We start from the raw sequence: 21,585 nt of genomic DNA on the forward strand, positions 1-21,585 counted from the left end.
ACTTTTCTGGGAAGAGGGCCCAGGCTGTAACATTCTCAAAAAGGGAACTATCATCTCATATAACCTAAGAAAACCAAATCACGTTTATTAGCAAATATTACTTTCAATTATAATCTAAAAGGTTATGGATGTGCTTGTACTATTTCAATTAACTATTATACAGCCTAGTTACAGTAGGTGAAAATTAAAGACTTTCTGAAAGGAGGTATATAGACATGAAAACACAGTAAGATGCTGTTATGAAAAGAGTGTGGATACCATTTTGAAATAAAATTAAAGAGCCAACAATCTAAATCGGGTGGGGAATGTCTGGCCCGCCGGCCTTACTTGATCTGGCCCTGCCAAGGCATCAGGGATGAGTTAATTAAATGTTTGACCAAATTAACAACTAATTTTTAAGTTGATCATTTTGTATGGCCTGGGAATGATGTTTTAAATATCCAAATAGCCCTTGGGGAAAAAAAAAGGTTCCCCACCCCTGACCTAAATACAACTTTATCTTGGTTACTAAATAGTTTACTTACTAAATAAAGAACCTTAAGGACTATAGTAAATGTACTCTTATAAAAGACAAGAATATATGTAGAACTGAATCAAACAGATTTTATTCAACTTTTTAGGATGAGGATAACAAATGATATAAAATAAGTCATAGAAATATACTACTATCTCAAACCATTTTCAATGTTTTATAAGATGCTCACACAACAAATATGAAAAGTTACAACACACTCTTATAACTTCTGCTGCAATAAATGCAACATTAACAAACATACAAATTTCTTCTGTACCAATCTTAAAAGTACAAATACTGAGTTACTAATTTTTGTTATTCACATATATTTTTATTCATGAGTTTTAATGAGATCATTGCCAATACATACATTATTTTTCTTAACTTTATTTTTACATTAAGCCAATGTCTGTCATGCAGTCATCAAAATCCTCACAGTAAATTACACAGGTTTGTAGTCTAATTTTGACTCTAGCTTCTTAGAATCAGCCACTTTTCTGACTGCTTTCATGAAGTCTTCCTGTACTACAAAATCATGATCAGCACGAATTGCAAACATACCTGTGGAAAATAAAATAACATGACTGCTTTATGTAATATGTGAATTATCCTATATAATAAAAGCCTAATATGCAAATTGACCAAACAGCGGAACAACCGGCGGAACGACCGGTTGCTATGATGTGCACTGACCACCAGGGGGCAGACGCTCAACGCAGGAGCTGCTCCCAGCCCGCAGGCCCCAGGCCAGCCAAGCCAGGTGCGAGTGGAGGTCCTCCCCCCACGACCGTCCCCCAGAGGGAGGCGACCAGTGGCAGCGGTGGGGCCGGTGAGCAGGCGGCTCCAGGCTGGCCACGGCGGGTGCCAGCAGGGGCCCCCTGATCGCCCCACTGGTCGCCCTGCAGATCGGCCCTGATCACCAGCCAGGCCTAGGGACCCTACCCGTGCCCGAATTTCGTGCACTGAGCCTCTAGTTTATTATAAGAAAACTAAATAATGTAATTCTATGGAGTAAAACTGAAGGAGCCTAGATTTACTACTTCTGAATCAGCAGTTCTGATTTGTTAAAAATCACTATCACTGTTCAATGAATTTCCAGCTCTTGTGAACATTATTTTCCAAATCAAAAGTTAGAAAACAAGATAATTATCTGAATATTTAAAATCCAAATCACACAACCGCTGTATCCAATGGCATCTTGAAAAAATCAAAACAAAATCCAACTATAAACAAAACATACACATTTTAAACATCAGTTTCTTAACTCTACAAGTAGCAATTCCTTAGAAGGAAGTAACCCATGTATGGTTTGGGAAAACACAAAACACCTCCAGTAATTCTGATAGCCCTGACTTGTTAATAATCAAAGTTTAGAGAATAGGAATTTTTAGAAAGTGAACAGTACGCTTTAACAAAACTCAATGCCATTATTTATGTATTAAAATTACCCTAATTATATACAAATTGATATTGTGCCTTCCCTATTCAAGTATCATAATTCAATTTTTTCCTTCAAGTTTTTGACAAGTTACTTCTCAAATAATAATTGACAAAGGGGTAAAAGTTTTTTGTGTTTTTTTCTTTTTAATATTATGTATTGTATCATGGATCCCAGGTTTTGAGAGGATCCTAATTTCATAAGCTAAAGCCAATAAGGTATCCCTATTTACTAATTAAATGAATCCTACTAATATTTTCATTGAGTATCTGCTTATATTGAATTTTCACTCATATAAAATGAGTGGGTTTGAATAGAAGATTTCAAGGGTTAATTCCTATCTTCTTCCCTTTCAAGATTTCTAATTACAAGGAGTCTTGAAAATAGCTACTCTATGTTGTCTTCAGAAATCAGGTGAGTAGAAATAACTGATTTTTTTTTAATACTGAAGTTTTAAAACTTGTCTAGAAGGCTACAACTAAGTTAAGCAAGTTATTTTTCCAAACCTTGTGAATCCAAATCATTGTTTAGTAAATGAGTGAATATGAGATGTAGTCTAATCCAGAAAGTATGATAATCTCTGGGTTTGAAAGGAAGAGACAACTATAACTGAATATAGTGTATTTTAAACTACAGGAAGATATGTTAACAAAAATACTCCAAAGAATTTCAATATGTCTCCAGATATGAATGTTCCACCGTTAAAAAGCTAAAAGCTTTGTTGGAAATAGCTAAAAATCATTCTTTTATATATGTTGAAAAAATGGAGATCATCATAATTTGATGGTATCAGCCTTTAAAATTATGACATTCCCAAGGACAAATCTCATGCAATGGGGGATGAGACTTTTGTTTGGATTCCATTTTAACTAAAGCAATCTTTTGATAATTTGGTCAGTGGAGATTTTAGAAAGAGAATGTCATAAATTACTTCAAGTAGTTCAAACCACATGATAGTTTACCTCTTAAATATTATTTTTTGTTCATTATTAAGTCTTTGTGAGCATGATTTACTCTGATTCATAATGAGTTTCTAGATCTGAAGATCTCTGATTCAGAGTCAGAGTATACCCACAAAGATACTCTTATAGAAAAGCCATGCCTTTAAATACTGTGTGAATTTATAAGAAATGTTAAAATAAGGCCAAAGGTGATATGGAAAAAGAGGAAATCACACATTGTAACACTTATCATAGAAATCAATTTTTTTGATTTTCAGATTCTGTGTGGAGGACAAAGACTAACTGACTCTTATGTGGGGTTTTAAAGCCACTTGGTACCAGAAATAAAAAAAGGATCACACAACCATAGAGAAAATTATATTTAAAATGATTACATTTACACAAGTTGTACGAACACAAAATTCATAAATCAATCTTTCAAAGCTGACAGACTAGCATCAGAAAACATGTCATCCACATTGGAGCAGATTCCTGTGGTGCTGACCTAGTCTCATTTCAGGCACGGGTGTGGGTGCACAGTTCTGTATAGCTTCAGACTTACTTCAGGGGACCAGTATTCTATCATATGCATGTCTTTCCACACTCTACCCTAGGCATCCAGAAGTGCAAAAGGGTTAACATTCCCAAGGGCAAATCTCATCCAATGGGGGTGAGGGCTGGTAAATAAATGCCCATCTCCCAATATTTCAGCTGGGTAATGCTAATGGCATTCTGGTATGTTTCTCTGGATTTCATCAAAATCAGCACCTCCCCCCCTTGCCTAGAGCAGCTACCTCAATGTTGCACCCTTATAATAGCATTCCCTTTTCCCATCTCACGTGCCCTGTTCCCTCCTGCTTCTTGGAATCATTCCTCCCCCTGAAAAAAAACAAGCACCCAACTCCTTACAAAGCCCAGGCTCTGCTTTTAGACAAACTCAACACATTTTGAGCAAATTAAATCAAATCAATAGCAAAAACTATACTTTAAAAGCATACCTGCTTCAGTACAAACATTTCTCAGGTCTGCTCCATTAAAACCATCTGAAAGCTTCACAATTGCTTCATAATCTGGTTAGGAAAAAGCACTGGAAATTAATTTTTTTAAAAAGACCGGTTTTTGATTTATGCTCATAAATGGAAAATCTAAACTGAAGAGCCTACTTTGAATTTGATCAGCTAGGCATCATCTCTGTTAACATTACACAATACTAACAACCAAAAACTATATCCTGTTAAGTAAACCAACACCAAGAAGAAATAAACATACTTCTGAAACTTTAAAACCAAGAAATATCCTCAATAAACATCTTAATCTGTTTTTATGCAGTGAAAGTTATACACATGTGAACTTCAGATTATCTGTCAAGCTATAACTCATTAAAACTGTAACCAAATATTTAATTTGAATAAACCAAGACACCAAAATCAACTGTAGCAACAATGGAATTTAATATCATAAGCCAAATATAAATATACCAACAATAGTCATCAGATATAATTTTATCATATGGAATTTTCAAATGCTAAATTAAGCACCGGGTAGCTTTTCTGGTTTTTGTGTAGGCTCCAAGTGGTATCAGATCTATGATAACAATGACTATTAAGTGACCTTTCTATTCACATGACAGACTTAAAATGAAGAACTCATAGCAGTAATGGACTTGATATGGAATAGGGAGAGAAATAAGAGTCAGCATAGACTGCTACAATGTGAGTAACTCTGATGGGACACCCTTTATCAGGCAATCTAGAGTATGTCAATCTCTATTAGAAATCATACAGATATCCCAGCCAACGTGGATGAGCCTCGACCAATGAACCAGGAAGTCACGGTTCGATTCCCAGCTGGGGCATATGCCCAGGCTGTGAGATCAATCCCCAGTGTGGGGCGTGCAGGTGCAGGCAGCGAATCAATGGTTCTCTCTCATCACTGAAGTTTCTCTCTCTCTCTCCCTCTCCCTTCCTCTCTGAAATCAATAAAAAGGAAAAAAAAAGAAATCATACAGATAATTCATTAATTAGTTCAACCAGGTCCAAATTATAAACTTCCTGAAAATAGTGATTTCCAAGGTTAACATATCTGGTACCTAGCAAGAGCTCAGTATCGGAAGAAACCTATAAATTGATATTTTTAGTTCAGTTCATCTTTATAGCTCAAAATTCTTTCATATGAGCAATGAAAAAATTAAGAGGCAGTAATCAACTATTTGTAATTATTCTGGACTATTAATTTCTAAAGGGCTTTTAGTATAATTACTAGATTTCTGTAGTCCAGGGGTCAGCATACTTTCTGTAATGAGCCAGATAGTAAATATTTTTTAGGGTTTGCAGGCCATATGGTCTCTGTCAAAACTACTCATTTCTGCCCTGGCTGGGTGGCCCAGTTGGATGGAGGTCATCCATACTCCAAAAGGTTATGGGTTCAATTCCTAGTCAGGGCATATAACTGGGTTGCAGGCTTGATCCCCAGTCAGAGGCAACCCATCGATGTTTCTCTCACACATTGATGTTTCTCTCTCTCTCTTTCTCTCCCTCTTCCTCTCTCTAAAAATCAAAAGCATATCCTGGGGTGAGGATTAAAGAAAGAAAAAACAACTACTAATTTCTGCTATTACGGTGGGAAAGCAATCATAGACAAAATACAGATAAATGGTTGTGTTATAATATAAATTTATTTACAAATTAATTTTGTTATTCTACAAAAACAGAAGGCAGAAAGAATTTGGCCTACAAGCCATGGTTTGCTGGCTTCTACCCTAGTCTAGTCTCTCAAATCTATAGAAAACTATTTTATAACTTGTCCTCTGTCCTCAAATCTCTAACATTCCTTTCCAATCTTCACTGTGAACTTGCTTCCTATTTCATTTAGAAAATAAAAGCATTCAGAAGAAAAATTCTACAAGTTCCTGCCATATCTGAGAACCTGTCATCATCAGCATCTATAATATTCTGCCTTTCCTCCTATTCTTATAAATGAAGTCTATATTCATAGACAGTGCCAACTCCTCTTCAAGGAAAGTGCACTATTTCTCGTTTTCCTAGATCCCATCAGCACAAAAATTAAATTCTCGTATCTTAAAAGAAAACTCCCCCAAATCCTCATCTCCATTTCTGATATAGCTCTACTTCTCTTCTCCTTTCCTACAGATTTCCTTGAAAGAAATGTCTAAACTCAATGTCACTCTTTCCAATATCTCTGAAACCCCATCTGAAGTAGGCTTTCATTCCCAAATTCCCACTATCCCAAAGAAACTGCTTTTGATAAGGTCACCAATGATCTCCAAAAATCCAAAGGTCCATTCTCAGAACTCTTCTTATCTAATCTACTGTCAGCATTTGACAGGGAATTAATCCCTCCTTTTAACAATTCATTCATTCATCTTCAGGACACCACCAGCTTCTGGTTCTACTCCTGCCTCTGGGACACCTTTTGCCGTCTCCTTTAATGGTTCTGCATCTCAACTTCCTAATGTCAGAATCAGCTCAGTTTTTGAGGCTCTTCTCTATCCACATTCACTTCCTCAGAAATATGATCTAATCTCAAGACTTTAACAATCATTTTTATGCTATTATCCACATTTGTATCTCCAGCACAGACCACCCCCAAAGAACTATTGATGCATATAGAATTACTAATCAATATCTTTATTTGGATATCTGATAAGCATCTCAAATTTAATATACCCAGAATTAAACTCATTCTCCCTTTAAAACCTAATCTTTCCTGTCTTCCCTATTTTTATTGATGGTAACTTCAATATTTCAGTTGTGTGAGTAAAAACCCTAGGTCTTCCTTGGTTCTTCCCTTTAGTTCACACCCCACATCCAGTTCATTAGCAAATTCTGTCACCTCTATTTTAAAAATACATCCAGAGAAGGTAAAGGGTGGGGGAGGTTACAGATGAAATTTTTAAAGGGTTAATAATTATTGAGGCTGGGGGATGAGTGAGTACCTAGGATTAGAAGTTCATTATACTCTTATCTCTACTTTGATGTATTTCTAATTTTCTAGAATAAAAAGTTAAAAAATAACAAAGTAAAAACATTCCTTTGCTTACAATCCTCCAAGGGCATCCATATCTTCACAAATAAAAGTCAAAGTTCCTACAGGATGACATCAATAAGGCTCTACACAATCTGGACCCTATTACTTCTAGGATTTCACTTACTACTAATGTCCCATTTATTCTGCCACAGACACTTTGGCCTCTTTGCTGCCCCTAGAATATTCCAGACATATATCTGCTTTAAAGTCTTCTTACTTGCTACTCCTTCTGCATGATTTCCCCCCAAATATTCCTATCTAGCTTCTTCACCTTTGCAGGTCATTGCTTAAAAAATCAACCTTTTGGTAAGGTCTTCCCTCTCCCCACTTCCATTTAAATTACACACACACACACACACACACACACACACACACACACACACACACACACACCCCCCCCCCCCCCCCCCCCCGCTCCTGGCATTACCTAGTCCCCTTTTCTTGCTTTTTTCTCCATAGCACTTATCATCATCTAATATACTATATATTTTATTCACTTTATCTGTAGTTCCTGACAAGAATATAAGTTCTACACAAAGGCAGGAATTTGTCAGTTTTGTTCACAGCTGTATCCCCAACACTTAAATTAATTCCTAACATACAGTAGATGGTCAATAAATATTAGCCAAAAAGACCACTATGTTTGCTAAATTTAAAACTAGATTCAATAGGCTACCAATGATATACAATAGCATTTTGCTTCATTTACCAAATATAAATATATATAAAAATAGGTTATTTTCTTACCTATTTCACCATGCTTTGTAATGGGACCTGCATGGATTTTCAATATATCTAATCTTGCTTGTTCATTTGGTAAGTCAATATCTGAAAATAAGAAATTTTAAGAAATTCTTTTGCAGTCAGTTTTGTTTGCTTGTTTTTGTTTTTTAAATAAAGTAGGGGGTGAGGAAGAATAATAGAAAGAGAACTGCCCTAGTCGGTTTGGCTCAGTGGATAGAGCGTTGGCTTGCGGACTGAAAAGTCCCAGGTTAGATTCCAGCCAAGGGCACATGCCTGGGTTGCAGGCTCGATTCCCAGTAGGGGGTGTGCAGGAGGCAGCCAATCAATGATTCTCATCATTGATTGATGTTTCTATCTCTCTCTCCCTCTCCCTTCCTCTCTGAAATCAATAAAAACATATAAAAAGAAAGAGAACTGAACATAGACAAAGGGAAATGTACAGCAAGTAAAGAGCCTTAACTCACGTATTTTTCTATCTAATCTTCCTGGACGAAGCAAAGCAGGATCCAGTGTATCTGGTCTGTTTGTAGCCATGATCATTTTAACTCTATGTAGAGTATCAAATCCATCCATTTGATTCAGTAACTAAGAATATATTTATAAATAAAAATTATAGACAGATTTTACAAAACATTCCAATCATTAAAAAAATATACAGGCACAACTTTTATATGCCTAATACCATGGAATGTATTGCCTACAGATAACCTTAGAAATCATCATTTTATGGAACCCAATTTTTTTTCTCTCTTATATTACAGAATATACTTTCCATCCTCAAAGTTTCAAGATTATTTCACTATAGCTATAGCTATTATATTTATAGCTACGAGGTAGTTTTACTAATTATGAACTAAATTATGTGGATCTGATTTCCAATGTTCAAGTTTTTTTCACTAAATTACTTTTAAAAATAAAAAACTAATAATAAAACTAACATATAAAGTGCTTATGGTATGTCTGACATAAAATTTACATTAGGACAACTGAATATAATGATTATTCTACAAATCTGGTAATAAATCCATTAAATATCTCTTCAAATTACTATACATAGAAATATGAGACACTAAACATTTTTTCTTTGATTCCTAAAGTTTTCTTGAATAAATGTTGAAAACCTAACTTCAATCAACCAACTTTTTAAAATATAGCTAGCCTCAAATGTCTATTTCTTTCACAAAATACGTTAGCTAACATATAAATTTAATGAATAAAACTAGTATCAGTGTTGTTTTAAAATACCTCAATTTAAGGTTTCTAAGAGACTCTATAATTTTAAAACACTGTTTATCTTGTGAGCAAATGAGTTTATGAAAAGTAATTTTCAAATACCCATTCTCAGACAGAATTTGACACTGCATTACCTATGCTACCTAGCTTCTGTTGTAGAAGTGGGAAATGTATTTAGGATCTTGCTATCACTTTCAGATTTTTGAGTGGAGAAAGGCTTTATGTACCTTCTAATATCCCATCATCCATCTTCTTCAATTAATAAAGTTTCCTCTCATTCTCATCAATTTAACGAAGAAAGTGTTAGTGATTTTTAGAGCAGCCTCATACATAATCGTAACTCATTTATTGCCACCAGTTTCACTAAGTCCATTGATATAAAATGTCGTAATAAACTAGTGCAAGCCAAAACCGGTTTGGCTCAGTGGATAGAGCGTCAGCCTGCGGACTGAAGGGTCCCGGGTTCGATTCCGGTCAAGGGCATGTACCTTGGTTGCAGGCACATCCCCAGTGGGAGGTGTGCAGGAGGCAGCTGATCGATGTTTCTCTCTCATCGATGTTTCTAGCTCTCTATCCCTCTCCCTTCCTCTCTGTAAAATATCAATAAAATATATTAAAAAAAAAAAATTAAAAAAATAAATAAACTAGTGCAAGATCACATTCACAAAACAAGTAGTACAATACACAATTTAAATATCTAAATGACACAGAACAGTACATCTGTACATCAAATGGGCATTTTGTAGATACCCTTCTTATTTTCCAGTAGTCATTTTCTTACTAGAGATATATGTGGAGAAGTGTGTTTATTCCTGGCAGTATTTTCAAATTTCATACTTAAGTATATTCTTCATTTAAATTGTACATATTTGACCTTCAATTACCCAATGTTCACTTCTTTATTCAATAAACATTTCTTTATAAAATCCCTTTACCAAATATTACCTCCATTAAAGTTCTCTGAATCTCTCTATCAGCTGAAGTCCCCTCAGAAAACCGACGACCACCTAAAAAAATGACATGAAATTTCATATGCGTTACTCTTTTCTTCTATAAACATCACTTAAGACAGAATATGACTAGTGGCTGGGGTTAAAACCATTAAGGTGAAAATTAAGTAGTAAGAATTATACTGACAGTCAATGATTTTAGTATAACAACTCTTATTTTTCAATGTCAAAGGTTATGCATTAAAATTGGCTAAACTTTAAGAATTTTAAAAAGATAACATCCAATTCATTTTGTTATTTCATAGAAGTTTCAATGAAAGGTGAGGGAAAAAAGTTTTTTTAGATTAAAAAACAATTTCCTAACACTTTCAAGAAAAGTTTAAAATAAATTTTTAAAGATGTAACTCTTGCATTGGCTGGGTGGCTCAGTTGGTTGGAGCATCATCCTGGACACCGAAAGATGGCAGGTTCGATTTCCAGTCCAGGAGCAAACAGGAGGCAACCGATTGATGTTAACATAGATCTCTCCCTTCCTCTCCCTTCTTCGGGTAAGGATAAAAAGAAAAAAACAAGTTACTCTTACCAATAGCATCTATTTCATCCATAAAAATGATGCATGGCTGATGATCTCTGGCATAATTAAACATTTCTCTGATCAAACGAGCACTTTCACCAATGTACTTGTCTACAATAGAACTAGATACAACCTGGTTAAAGAAAAAACATTAAGGTAAAAATAAATTAATTCAAAGAAAATTTAATTTCAACATCTACAAAAAAGAATCTTTCCTTTACCTTTAAGAAATTGCAGTCTAGCTGGCTAGCAACAGCTCGTGCCAAGAGTGTTTTTCCTGTACCTAGGAATAGCAAAAGAAGTTTTAATTAGATGGAAAGTAAAACAAACTTTCAAAAGCCTTTTAAGAATGTAATCCTTTGGATAGTAAATGCTGCAAAATGGAAGCTAAATCCTAAACAGAATTTCCAGTGAAAATTCCATAATACTTCTACTTTCAATATTAAAATCTTTAATTTTATTCAAAATATCTCCTCTAATTTTAAGCACACCGAATACAATAACTTTAGAAATATGTCAGCCCCTGGCTGGTTGCTCAGTGGTTAGAGCATTGGCCTGCAGCCAGCAGCCTGAAGGGTTGTGGGTTCAGTTCTGGTCAAGGAACATACCTCAATTGCAAGCTTGATCCCCAGGCCAGTTGGGGCCGGGACACATGTGGGAGGCAACCAGTCATTGTGCCCCTCTCACATTGATGTTTCTGTCTGTCTCTCCATCTCCCTTCCACTCGCTCTAAAAAAATGTATATATACCAATGGAAGAAATATCCTTGGGTGAGGATTAACAAAAACAAAATAAAAAAAAAAGAACTATATAAACCCTATTTACAGATTACAATAAAAACTTGTTACACTGAAACACATTGGACTATTCTGCACACAAAATGGATCTTTAACCCATGTATTGTATATCAAGTATTGATTATTTAGAAACTATTCGTTCAGTGAGTTATGAAAATCTCCAAAATTCTGGTATTTTTCATTATACAATACTAAAAAGATCACATTTGTTAATATCATCACCAATTTCATCCTTTTAAGTATGTAGTAGAAAGCTGTCAAGCTCATAATGCCAGATATAAGGTTTTAAAACTCTAATCTTCCCTTGAAAGGTTAAATTTTATCACTAGCTACAAATGGTGTCAGTTGTTTTCTTTATGACAGGCAAACTTCATTTACTTTTGAAAAGCATGTGCCAGATAACCAATAATCAGTCTGAATAACCAATAATCACAGACTATCTAAAAATTATCCTTTCAGCTAATTCAGCTAGCAACTCAAATAATTGCACAAGAGATTAACTATCCTATTCAATATGCAGAAGTACTTTATATGTATTTTCCATTTCATCACACAGAATAAAGATATTATTCAAGTATCAAAATTTAATAACAGTAATTTTTACTACTTCACCAAGGACATTTTAAAGTGAAACTGGCATTTTAATACTGCAAGTGTGAACAGGCAAAAACAGAGTGACTACTAGCACCATTTTGTGCCACTGACTGAACTGAATCATGCTACAACAAGAGCAGTTTTACCCCCTGCAATTACACCATCAGTACAGACACCAACACAGTGAAAAAGGCAACTAAGATCTTGGCATTATGAAACTAAGTTTTGACCTTGCAGATTTCCTACAAGTGTCTCAGGGACACCTAGAGGTCTGTGAACCATCTAGGACGATACACTAGAATTATAGGGCATGTTAAGAACCGCACAGGTCTACTAATGTGTGGCGTTTTTTCAGTAAGTACCAGTACTGTTTTCAGTTGCAGCTGGGAATCTGCACACGTGGAGGGCCAACTATATGCGTTGATCTATGCCATTTTATGTAAGGGACTTCAGCATCTGCACATTTTGGTGTCCCTATGGGTCCTAGAACCAATGCCTGAGGGTACCAAGGGATTTTGGGGAGGCATAAGTTATATGCAGATTTCTGACTGTGTGTGTGTGGGGGGGGGGGGGGGGATGGTCAGTGCCTCCAATACCATGTTGCCAACTTATTTTTTTATTCCTTGATTCATTCATTAGTAGGGTGGACATAATTAATACCAACCTGGTGGTCCATATAGCAAACAGCCTTTTGGAGGTATTATTCCTACACGCTGGAATAATTCTGGGTTTGTAAGAGGTAATTCTATTACCTAGAAAAGAAGTTGCATGTTTCTTAAACATTGGTAAAGATTTTGATGTACTTTCAAAGAGTTTAAGTAAAATATCAGTATAGTTAGGTATCATAATTCATAATAGATCTAGAATCCCATGTTATGTAAAACTATATTAGAGGTTTTTCTTAGATATCTCTTACATCTAAAAAATGTTAAATATTTTTAAATTAATTAATTAAAAAGTGTGTGGTTATTTTAACAAACCACACACTTGACTAGAGTGATGGTTATATAGGTATATAATTTGTCCAAACACATTTGAACTGTACACTTTAAATCTATGATTTTTTTAATACTCATCCGAGGATATTTTTCCATTGATTTTTAGAGGGAGTAGAAAAGAAAGGGAAAGACAGAGAGAAATATCGATGTGTGAGAAACACATCAATTGGTTACCTCCTGCACGTACCCTGACCAGGGCCCAGGCCTGGGAGGAGCCTGCAACCGAGGTACATGCCCTTGACTGGAATCAAACCCGGGACCCTTTTGTCTGCAGGTTAATGTTCTATTCACTGAGCCAAACCAGCTAGTGCTAAATCTATGCATTTTATTTAATGTAAATTATGCCTCAATGAAAAAATGACACTACAAAAACAATCAGTTAAGCATCAAAATAAAAAAACATATACTGTTTTGCATTTGGGAATACAATCCTATATAATAAAAGCCTAATTGCAAATTGTCCCCTCAATCGGGAGTCTGATGGGGAGTTCGACCAGGGGGCAGGGGCAGCAGGCAGCCGGGGGGAAGGGAGGTCCCGGCTGGCAGCTGGCAGCCGCTAGGGACCCTATTCATACATAAATTTCCTGCACCAGGCCTCTAATACAAAATAATTCTAAAATGGGAAATTTGGTAAGTTATAACTGCCAATAAGTAAAAAAGTATATAAAACTTTCATATTTTGGCATTTTGTCATAGCAACTTTAAAAGAGCCAAGTATTTTGCTTCCAAGATCCTACTAAGACTGATTCAAGGAAAAAAAGTGGAGAATGGAAAAATTGAGCATTTGCCTGCCCAACTTAATCTCTTTACAAAATCAGTAACTTGAGAGATAAACGTCTATTGAATAGTTGTGTCTATAAGGTATGATTAAGACAAGCTAAAAGAGTGAGAAATCAGTATTCTGAAGTGTATGTAGATGGAAAAGGGCACTGCATTTGCATATGGTGGGGGTGTGTGTGAGAAATAGAGAGGGAGAGATTCTTTCTGCTCCTATGCCTGCTGCAGCAAATCACTGTAAAAGGTAAGATTTCACTGTTCTTTGAAGCACTTTTCTTCCTGTTGACCTTTCATTAACTACAAAGTGAGAAAAACAGGCTTTAATTTACACTCAGGCCAATGCTTCCTCAACTATGGTCAAAAAACAATTTGGTTACATAATTACCTGGAATGCTTGTTTAAATGCTAATTCCTTTGTCCCACTCCCAGCCTACTATATCAGAACCATGCCGAGGGCAATCTGCATTTTAATAAGAGTTCTAGAAAATTTAATATACTAAACTCTGAAAACTACTGGCTTAGGGTTTAAATCGGATGATATACACCATTCCAAGTACCGTATTTTTCTGTGTATAAGACGCTATTTTTTTCTAAAATCGTTAGACTGAAAATCAAGGGGCGTCTTATACACAGAAGTCAGCTGAGGAGGGAACCACTCATACCTTGTCAAACAGGCTTCCTCCAATCACGAGCTTTATTGTTACTGACATCAGCCGATACCGTAATTGGAGGTGGAGGTAGAGAGTATGCAGATGCAACAGGGACCTGAGCGTTCTGAGCCCATAAAGATGTCAAAAAATAAAAAGATAAATACCGGAAGTGATTGTCTTACTCTGCAAAATTCAAACTGAATGTAATCAGCTATGCAAAAAAGCTTGGAAATAGAGCTGCAGAGAGACAATTTGGACCTCCTCCCACTGAGTGTATGATCAGACAGTGGAGGCAACAGGAAGAACAACTCCGTAAGAGGCCAAAAAAGAAGAAGGCCTTAGGAGGAAAACCAGCAAAATGGGAAGACTTGGAGCAGAGGTTTAAGACTTGGATTATGGAGCAGCGCCAGAGTGGCATATGTGTATCAACCAAACTTATTCAATGTCAGGCAAGAATGTTTGCAAGTGAAATGAACATTGTTGATTTTACAGGAAAGGCAAAATGGTGCTTCAATTTCATGAGGAGAGAAGGGTTGGCCCTAAGAACATGAACAAAGTTAGGTCAGAAAATGCCACCAGTTTATGAGGTGATCTCACATATATTGACAGTGACTCAGAAGACAGCAGTGATACAGAAGAAATTGATATGTCTGGAACTAATAGTGATGAAGAAGAGAGCAGCGATGCAACAAAGGTTGAATAAAATGATATGCTGCATAATATCATAGTACTATATAAACATTACCTGTGGTAATTATTAAATAAAAATGCATTGTTTTATGTTTAAGATATTGATTTCTTACTTTTGGTTTGAAAAAGTGGGGAGCACCTTATACATGGGGACATCTTACACATGGAGGTGTCTTATACACAGAAAAATATGGTATCTTCATTCATTCCTAAGTATTTCCCTACTAAATTAGGTTGAAATAAATAGGACAATCGATTTGCTTTAAAGAAAATTGTTAAGAAGCCACCTGTGCTTTGAAGCAGGGCAATACTGATTAGATTCTTCACCTAAGAGCTTAAAGGTTTAAGCCACCTTAAAGCCAGTATTTTTCTTTAACAGCAGTAAACAGCTTTACCAAAAGAAAATATTTAGGGCACAGGTAACTTACTCTACTATAAGGGTGGGAAGCTAACAATAAGGGTATGGGAAAAACTATATTACACATTATCCAAATGTGCTCTGACCCAAATAACCTACTATGATAATCAAAATCACAGAAGGCATGAGCATTGAATTATATCAATTACTAGAGGTCTGGTGCACGAAATTCATGCACGGATAGGGTCCCTAGGCCTGGCTGGCAATCAGGACTGATCGGGGCCTTCCGGCTGCTGGCTGGGGCCTTCCTTCATTCCACGCACCCCCCTCCCCACCCCATGGTCAGTGCACGTCATAGCGAGTGATCGAACTCCCGGTCTCCCAGTCAAACTCCCGAGGGATACTTTGCATATTAGCCTTTTTTTTTTTTTTTTAATATATTTTATTGATATTTTACAGAGAGGAAGGGAGAGGGATAGAGAGTTAGAAACATTGATGAGAGAGAAACACTGATCAGCTGCCTCCTGCACACCCCCCACTGGGGACGTGCCCGCAACCCAGGTACATGCCCCCGACCGGAATCGAACCTGGGACCCTTCAGTCCGCAGGCCGACGCTCTATCCACTGAGCCAAACCGGTTTCAGCTGCATATTAGCCTTTTATATATATAAAAAATAAATATATTGTTATTTTTAATAAAATAAAAAGATAGATTCTTTTTATTAAGATAGATAGATTCTTAGTCAAAAAGAGCAGGATTTTTCTAACACCAAATTATCTCCACATTAACAAATATAATTTTCACAGCTAGAAATTCAGTACTGTTCTTCTCAGCAAGAATATTAAATGTATAATATTCAGTAACCACTATTTGGACAAAGTAATTTTTCATCCTCTCTCTCCCTTCAGTAATCTTAAAACCAATACTATTTATTATTAAATTCAGGAAACAAAGCATACACTACCAACCTCTCTTAATTCCCGAATCTGTTCTGATAGCCCTCCAATCTCAGAATAGGACACATTCCCAGGGTCTTCATGAGACATGTTGTAAACCAATGGATCCACCTCTCTTGGCAAATACCTATAATGACAAGGTATGTATTTTTCTTTTTAAAATGAATTTTCTCTCAATCTATAGATAGAATATAAATGATGCAAGCACATTTTGGTGATTTTATTTTTAAATGTTTAAACTAATTAGGAATTAGTAAAAGGGAAGAAGTGGCAGAATATTCAGTGATCTCTAAAAACATATTTTGGATAAAATTTTCCCTCTGTGAAAATAAACTAAATAGAATCAGAAACTTACCTCATGATGGTTAGTGTAGTCATATCCAAAGCAACTCTTGTTCCTGGCTTCAGCTTACTTTTGTCAAGCTAATTTTGTAAAACAAAAGGAGTTTAACACTTAAAAAGGGGAGAATATGTAGAAGCCAAATAATCATTTTTTACCCTGCAGAGAGAACACTAATATTAGATCATTAGCACCATGCCTTCAGAAGGCTATAAACATTATAATTCAAAGTTATTTCCATCTGCCCCTTTTGTGCAATCTCAGCATGAAATGTGAAATCACTAATACACAAAGTTTGAGATGTAAATGACCTTGTTTTTAGAGAAGAAATGGCCTTTAGTAATTTACTTTCAAAGGCTCATTAATATAGTTCTACTCATGCGCACTCAGGCACTGTAGTACAGTGACTTCAGTAATTGCTACCAAGGCATTTATACAGAAATCTGTTAAGTGAACATTTTGGGAGAAGGAAAATGGTGTGCCCATTGGATTTATTTTAAAAACTATACCTTTTGGGAAGAATGTGTTACTTGATCATAGGAGATAAGGGGGAAATGCATTGTTTCCCCTTTAGAGATTTTTAGTAAACTGTTAAAAACAAAACAGCCACCATTATTTCATGCCTTTGCTCTATGCCAGACACTATGCTGTATTATACTAGATTGAACTATACTAAACAATTTATTGGTATATTTGGGCAGAGTAACTTATTTGGCTAGAATTGGGTAGTATCTATCCAATAGGTTCGACCTCACATTGTTACTTTTCATAAATAAAGTTACTTTAAAAAAAAAGTGTTTTTATTGATTTCAGAGAAGAAAGGAGAGGGAGAGATAGAAACATCAATGATGAGAGAGAATCACTGATCAGCTGCTTCCTGCACACCCCACACTGGGAATGGAGCCCACAACTCAGGCATGTACCTTGACTAGGAATTGAATGGTGATCTCCTGGTTCATAGGTCAACGCTCAACCACTGAGCCACACCAGCCAGGCTAAAGTTACTTTTTCATAGATTAAAAAACTTGCCAATACAATTTCAAAATCATACAAATTACTACTTACCACAGAATTTTGCAAAGAGCTCTAATGTTAGGATTTAGTATCAATTACAATAAATAGAAGCAGGCAAAATACTATGTTTAATATAATAAACTGAAAAAAAAATTGCAAGTGAGGTACCTGAAAAACAGCTAAAATGAGATCAATGTGAAACTATTTCAACATTAACATCTATAAAAAATATATATTCTGGCTTTTCTAATATTTTCCAGTTTTCAAATACTCCCTTGCCCTCATACAACAATTAAATATCTTTGAAATGCCAACTTTTTTCTTATTTTATGTTTTTATTGATTTTCTAGAGAGAGGAAGGGAAAGGAAGAGAGAAACATCGATGTGAGAGTGAAAAACATTGATCGGCTGCCTCCTGTACACCCCTACTGGGGATAGAGCCCACAACCCAGGCATGTGCCCTGAGAATCAAACTGGTGACTTCTTGGCCCATGGCATGGCATTCAACCGAGCCATACTGGCTAGGGCAGAAATGCCAACTTTTGTCATCCAGAGGGCCCTGAAAGGAACATAATCCTCTGTCAGAGTAGGCATCTAATATTTTTTTTTTTTTGAAAATGTCATTCCATGTATATGCTATGCAAAATTCTCAGATTAGAGTTAGTCCCTGGGTTAAATTCCATTCTACAGCCATGTTATATCAATGTTTATAAAAACCTGATATAACAAATACTCAGAGAAAGTTCCTCCCAAAGAACTTATAAGTACTAGTATGCTCTAAGGATACTTCGTAGAGAATAGGGTAATACATAAATTGGATTCAGAGGCTATTATGATTCAAAACCATTTGTTGGCATTTTTGATATCTGCAAAATAAAATGTGGAATTATTTCAATTTGCCTATTCTAATCTAAATGAACTCATACAAAATCAATTTAAGCTGTAGTACAATCTATAAGTAACATTAATATTTAAATATAAAACATAGGCAATTGACAGGATCTAATCCTCTTAAATCCCTTTCAAAAATATATTAAAATAAAATTATCTGAGATACATCTAGTTCTAAAAGTCTCTGATTTCTGCCTGGCCAGTGTGACTAAGTGGTTGAGCATCAACCCATGAACCATGAGGTCATGGTTTGATTTCTGGTCAGGGCACATGCCCAGTTGCAGGTTTGAACCCCAGTCGGGGGTGAGAAGGAGACAGCCGATTGTTTCCTTCTCATAGATGTTTCTATCTATCCCTCTCCCTTCCTCTCTAAAATCAATAAAAATATATTTTAAAAATAAAAAAAATAAAAATCTTTGATTTCTAAGTGTGTAGAGCTGACTGAGGCAACTAAGTACAGTAGAAAGTAGAGAATACCAGGAGTCAAAGCCCATGGTTTTAGTTTATAGGCTTTGCTAACAATTAGTTATATCTTAACAAATCATTTTTGGGAGTTATGGGCCTAATACCTGACCTGCTTACTTCAAGAATTAAATAACTTTTATGAATGCACCTTGGCCAATTATAAAGCACTATACAAATTTTTCTTTTTTTTTTTTTTTTTTTTTAAATATACTTTATTGATTTTTTTACAGAAAGGAAGGGAGAGGGATAGAGAGTTAGAAACATCGATGAGAGAGAAACATTGATCAGCTGCCTCCTGCACACCCCCTACTGGGGATGTGCCTGCAACCAAGGTACATGCCCTTGACGGGAACCGAACCTGGGACCCTTCAGTCCACAGGCTAATGCTCTATCCACTGAGCCAAACCGGTTAGGGCAGCACTATACAAATTTAAAGTGTTACCTGTCGACGACAACCCACAACATATCTTGGTCCATTTGTAGCTTTAACAATGACTAGAGAAAAGAAAATGAAAGAAAACATTTAAAAATAGCAAGTAAAATGAAATACACCCACATTGATGGCAGGTTGAGTTTTATTTCTGTCCTCCAAGAAAACAATACATAGTTCAAAGAAAATTAAGTCTACACAAGAATAGCATCTACCTTCACTATTGTGAATAATAAGCATTATAAGCATTTCAAAAGTTGGTGGTGCGGCAGAGTCCACTCTTTTTTCTTACTAATTAACAGTGTAATCCACTTACATTTTTCTTCAGTTAACTGCTTAAGTACTTCACCCACAATCTAAGAAAGAAAAAAGAAAGCATTATCTTTTGCCAACAGCTTAACAACAAAGCAATTATCATCACCCCTTACACCGCAAACTCCATTACCTACCTGCCCAACACTTTGTAGGGCCTTCAGATCATTTTCAGACTTTTCATACTGCTTGGTAAGTTCTTTTAATTGTTCCCTTACTGAAATAATATAATTTGAACATTTTTAATTAAACAGTAATCTTAGTGGGTTTAAGTTACTAAGTCTCACTTTACTTAAGTTTATTTGTCTATTTCATTTTACATATTTTATATCCAATATATCAAAGTACAAAAGAAATAACACTGTTTATAGGTGACACGTTTAAAAATGAAATGTTACAGAGAAAGCAACTTTTTTTTTTTTTTTTGATCGGCAATACTTAATTGTTTAAGCACATTTTAGGCTACACTCGTAACAGATGTTGACACTGTGACACTTCCGGATTCGCCACTACAAATCCAAACGATAAAAGTTAGACCCTTCCTCACCTCTTCACCTACTCGCATGGATTATTATTATTGCTCTCTGGCTTTCTACCTTAAAGAAGGGCTACAGGTTTGGTGCTCCGCAGAAATATATGGTTATGAGCTTCATTTAATTCCATGAAGATGCACTATTAAAAAACTACAAGTGTCCTTTTAGCTCAAGAGTTAAGGGAAACTTGTGTGCCTGACGGAGTACAACTCGAAGCACGAGAAAAGACGAGGAGGGTTATTATGACGGGCGGACTCCCTCTCAGGCTCCTCGCCCTGCTTTCCACTCCACTAACAAGTCAGCTACCCGAGTGCCATCTCTTGCTGGACCAAGTACTTGACCCACGTCTCTCCTTCTGGGGGCCGGGACCTCGACAACACTGTCCACCTGCACCCCAACTGGGCAGCATCCCTGGATGGCCCACTTCCGCTCGCCCCTCGGGTCCTCTTCCAGTCCATCCCAGAACTGGGAATGCTCTTTCTGTCCCCTGGACCAGACTGGGCCACTTCCACGCCCGCGGAGGCTCTGCTTCCCAACCTCAGGGCGCGATGACAAAGCGCCTTGTCCCTGGACTGAGGCCTGCCCATCGCCTGGGCCAGGTGGCCGGGCTCCGTCAAAGGCCTCCGCCTTGTCAGAGACGGAGCGGGGTCAGGCCCGAGACCGTGTAGAAAGAGAGGTGCACTCACACTCCTTGAGGCGGCCGTCAATCTCCTTGTGCTCCAGCAGTTTCTTGCGGTAGTCCTGCAGCGCCTTATCTCTAGGGTCCGCCATGATGAGAAGCCGTCGCTCATAGGGGATGCCGGGAAGGGCCATGGCCGCCCGGGCGGGGGTGGGGGCGGGGCGAGGGGGGGACAGCCTCCCTGGGAGGGCGGGTTCGTGAGAAGCCACGCCCCTTTCTGTTGGCCCCCCCCGCCTCTCTACTTCATCTCGCCTTTCTAGGACATAAGCGTGCACTGAAGGAGGCCTCCGACCGCACTGCCCCCTTCTGGTCAGGATGGGTAAAGCAGGGTGCTGTTATTCTGGTCTTTTCAAGAGACCTCGCTATTCTTAAATCACTGATGCCCTGGAACCACAAAAGGCTTTGTAATAAACTGAGTTCAGAATGAAGTAGGGAATGTGCAATCTTTATATATAGTTTTGATGGCCTATCGGTATAACACAGTCCTACTATCCAGGACCTCTAGGTACGGAAGGAGGCTATTTCATTCATTTATTCATTCAATGAAAGAGGTACTAAGGGTACAGAATCTGGTGGGGAGATGAAAAAAAATAATCTCAGAATGTAATAAATTACATACTGTAATGTAAATACTTTTTTAAAAATCCTCACCCAAGGAT

The 21,585-nt window shown here is 36.8% G+C and overlaps 1 protein-coding gene across 1 annotated transcript; it reads right to left on the reverse strand.

Moving 5' to 3' along the window:
* Nucleotides 1-581: 581 nt before the first annotated feature.
* PSMC6 (proteasome 26S subunit, ATPase 6) lies at nt 582-21,087 on the reverse strand. Its single transcript, XM_080685121.1, has 14 exons — nt 20,934-21,087; nt 19,852-19,931; nt 19,719-19,758; nt 19,415-19,467; nt 16,618-16,685; nt 16,275-16,389; nt 12,497-12,584; nt 10,663-10,724; nt 10,451-10,574; nt 9,863-9,924; nt 8,149-8,269; nt 7,688-7,768; nt 3,892-3,963; nt 582-1,075 (listed from the first exon to the last, which is right to left on the reverse strand). The coding sequence occupies exons 1-14, from the start codon at nt 21,058-21,060 to the stop codon at nt 957-959; spliced, it is 1,212 nt and encodes a 403-aa protein (XP_080541247.1). The 5' UTR covers nt 21,061-21,087; the 3' UTR covers nt 582-956.
* Nucleotides 21,088-21,585: the final 498 nt, after the last annotated feature.

Source organism: Plecotus auritus (assembly GCF_963455305.1).
Source record: "Plecotus auritus genome assembly, chromosome: 1".
Taxonomy (NCBI): Eukaryota; Metazoa; Chordata; class Mammalia; order Chiroptera; family Vespertilionidae; genus Plecotus; species Plecotus auritus.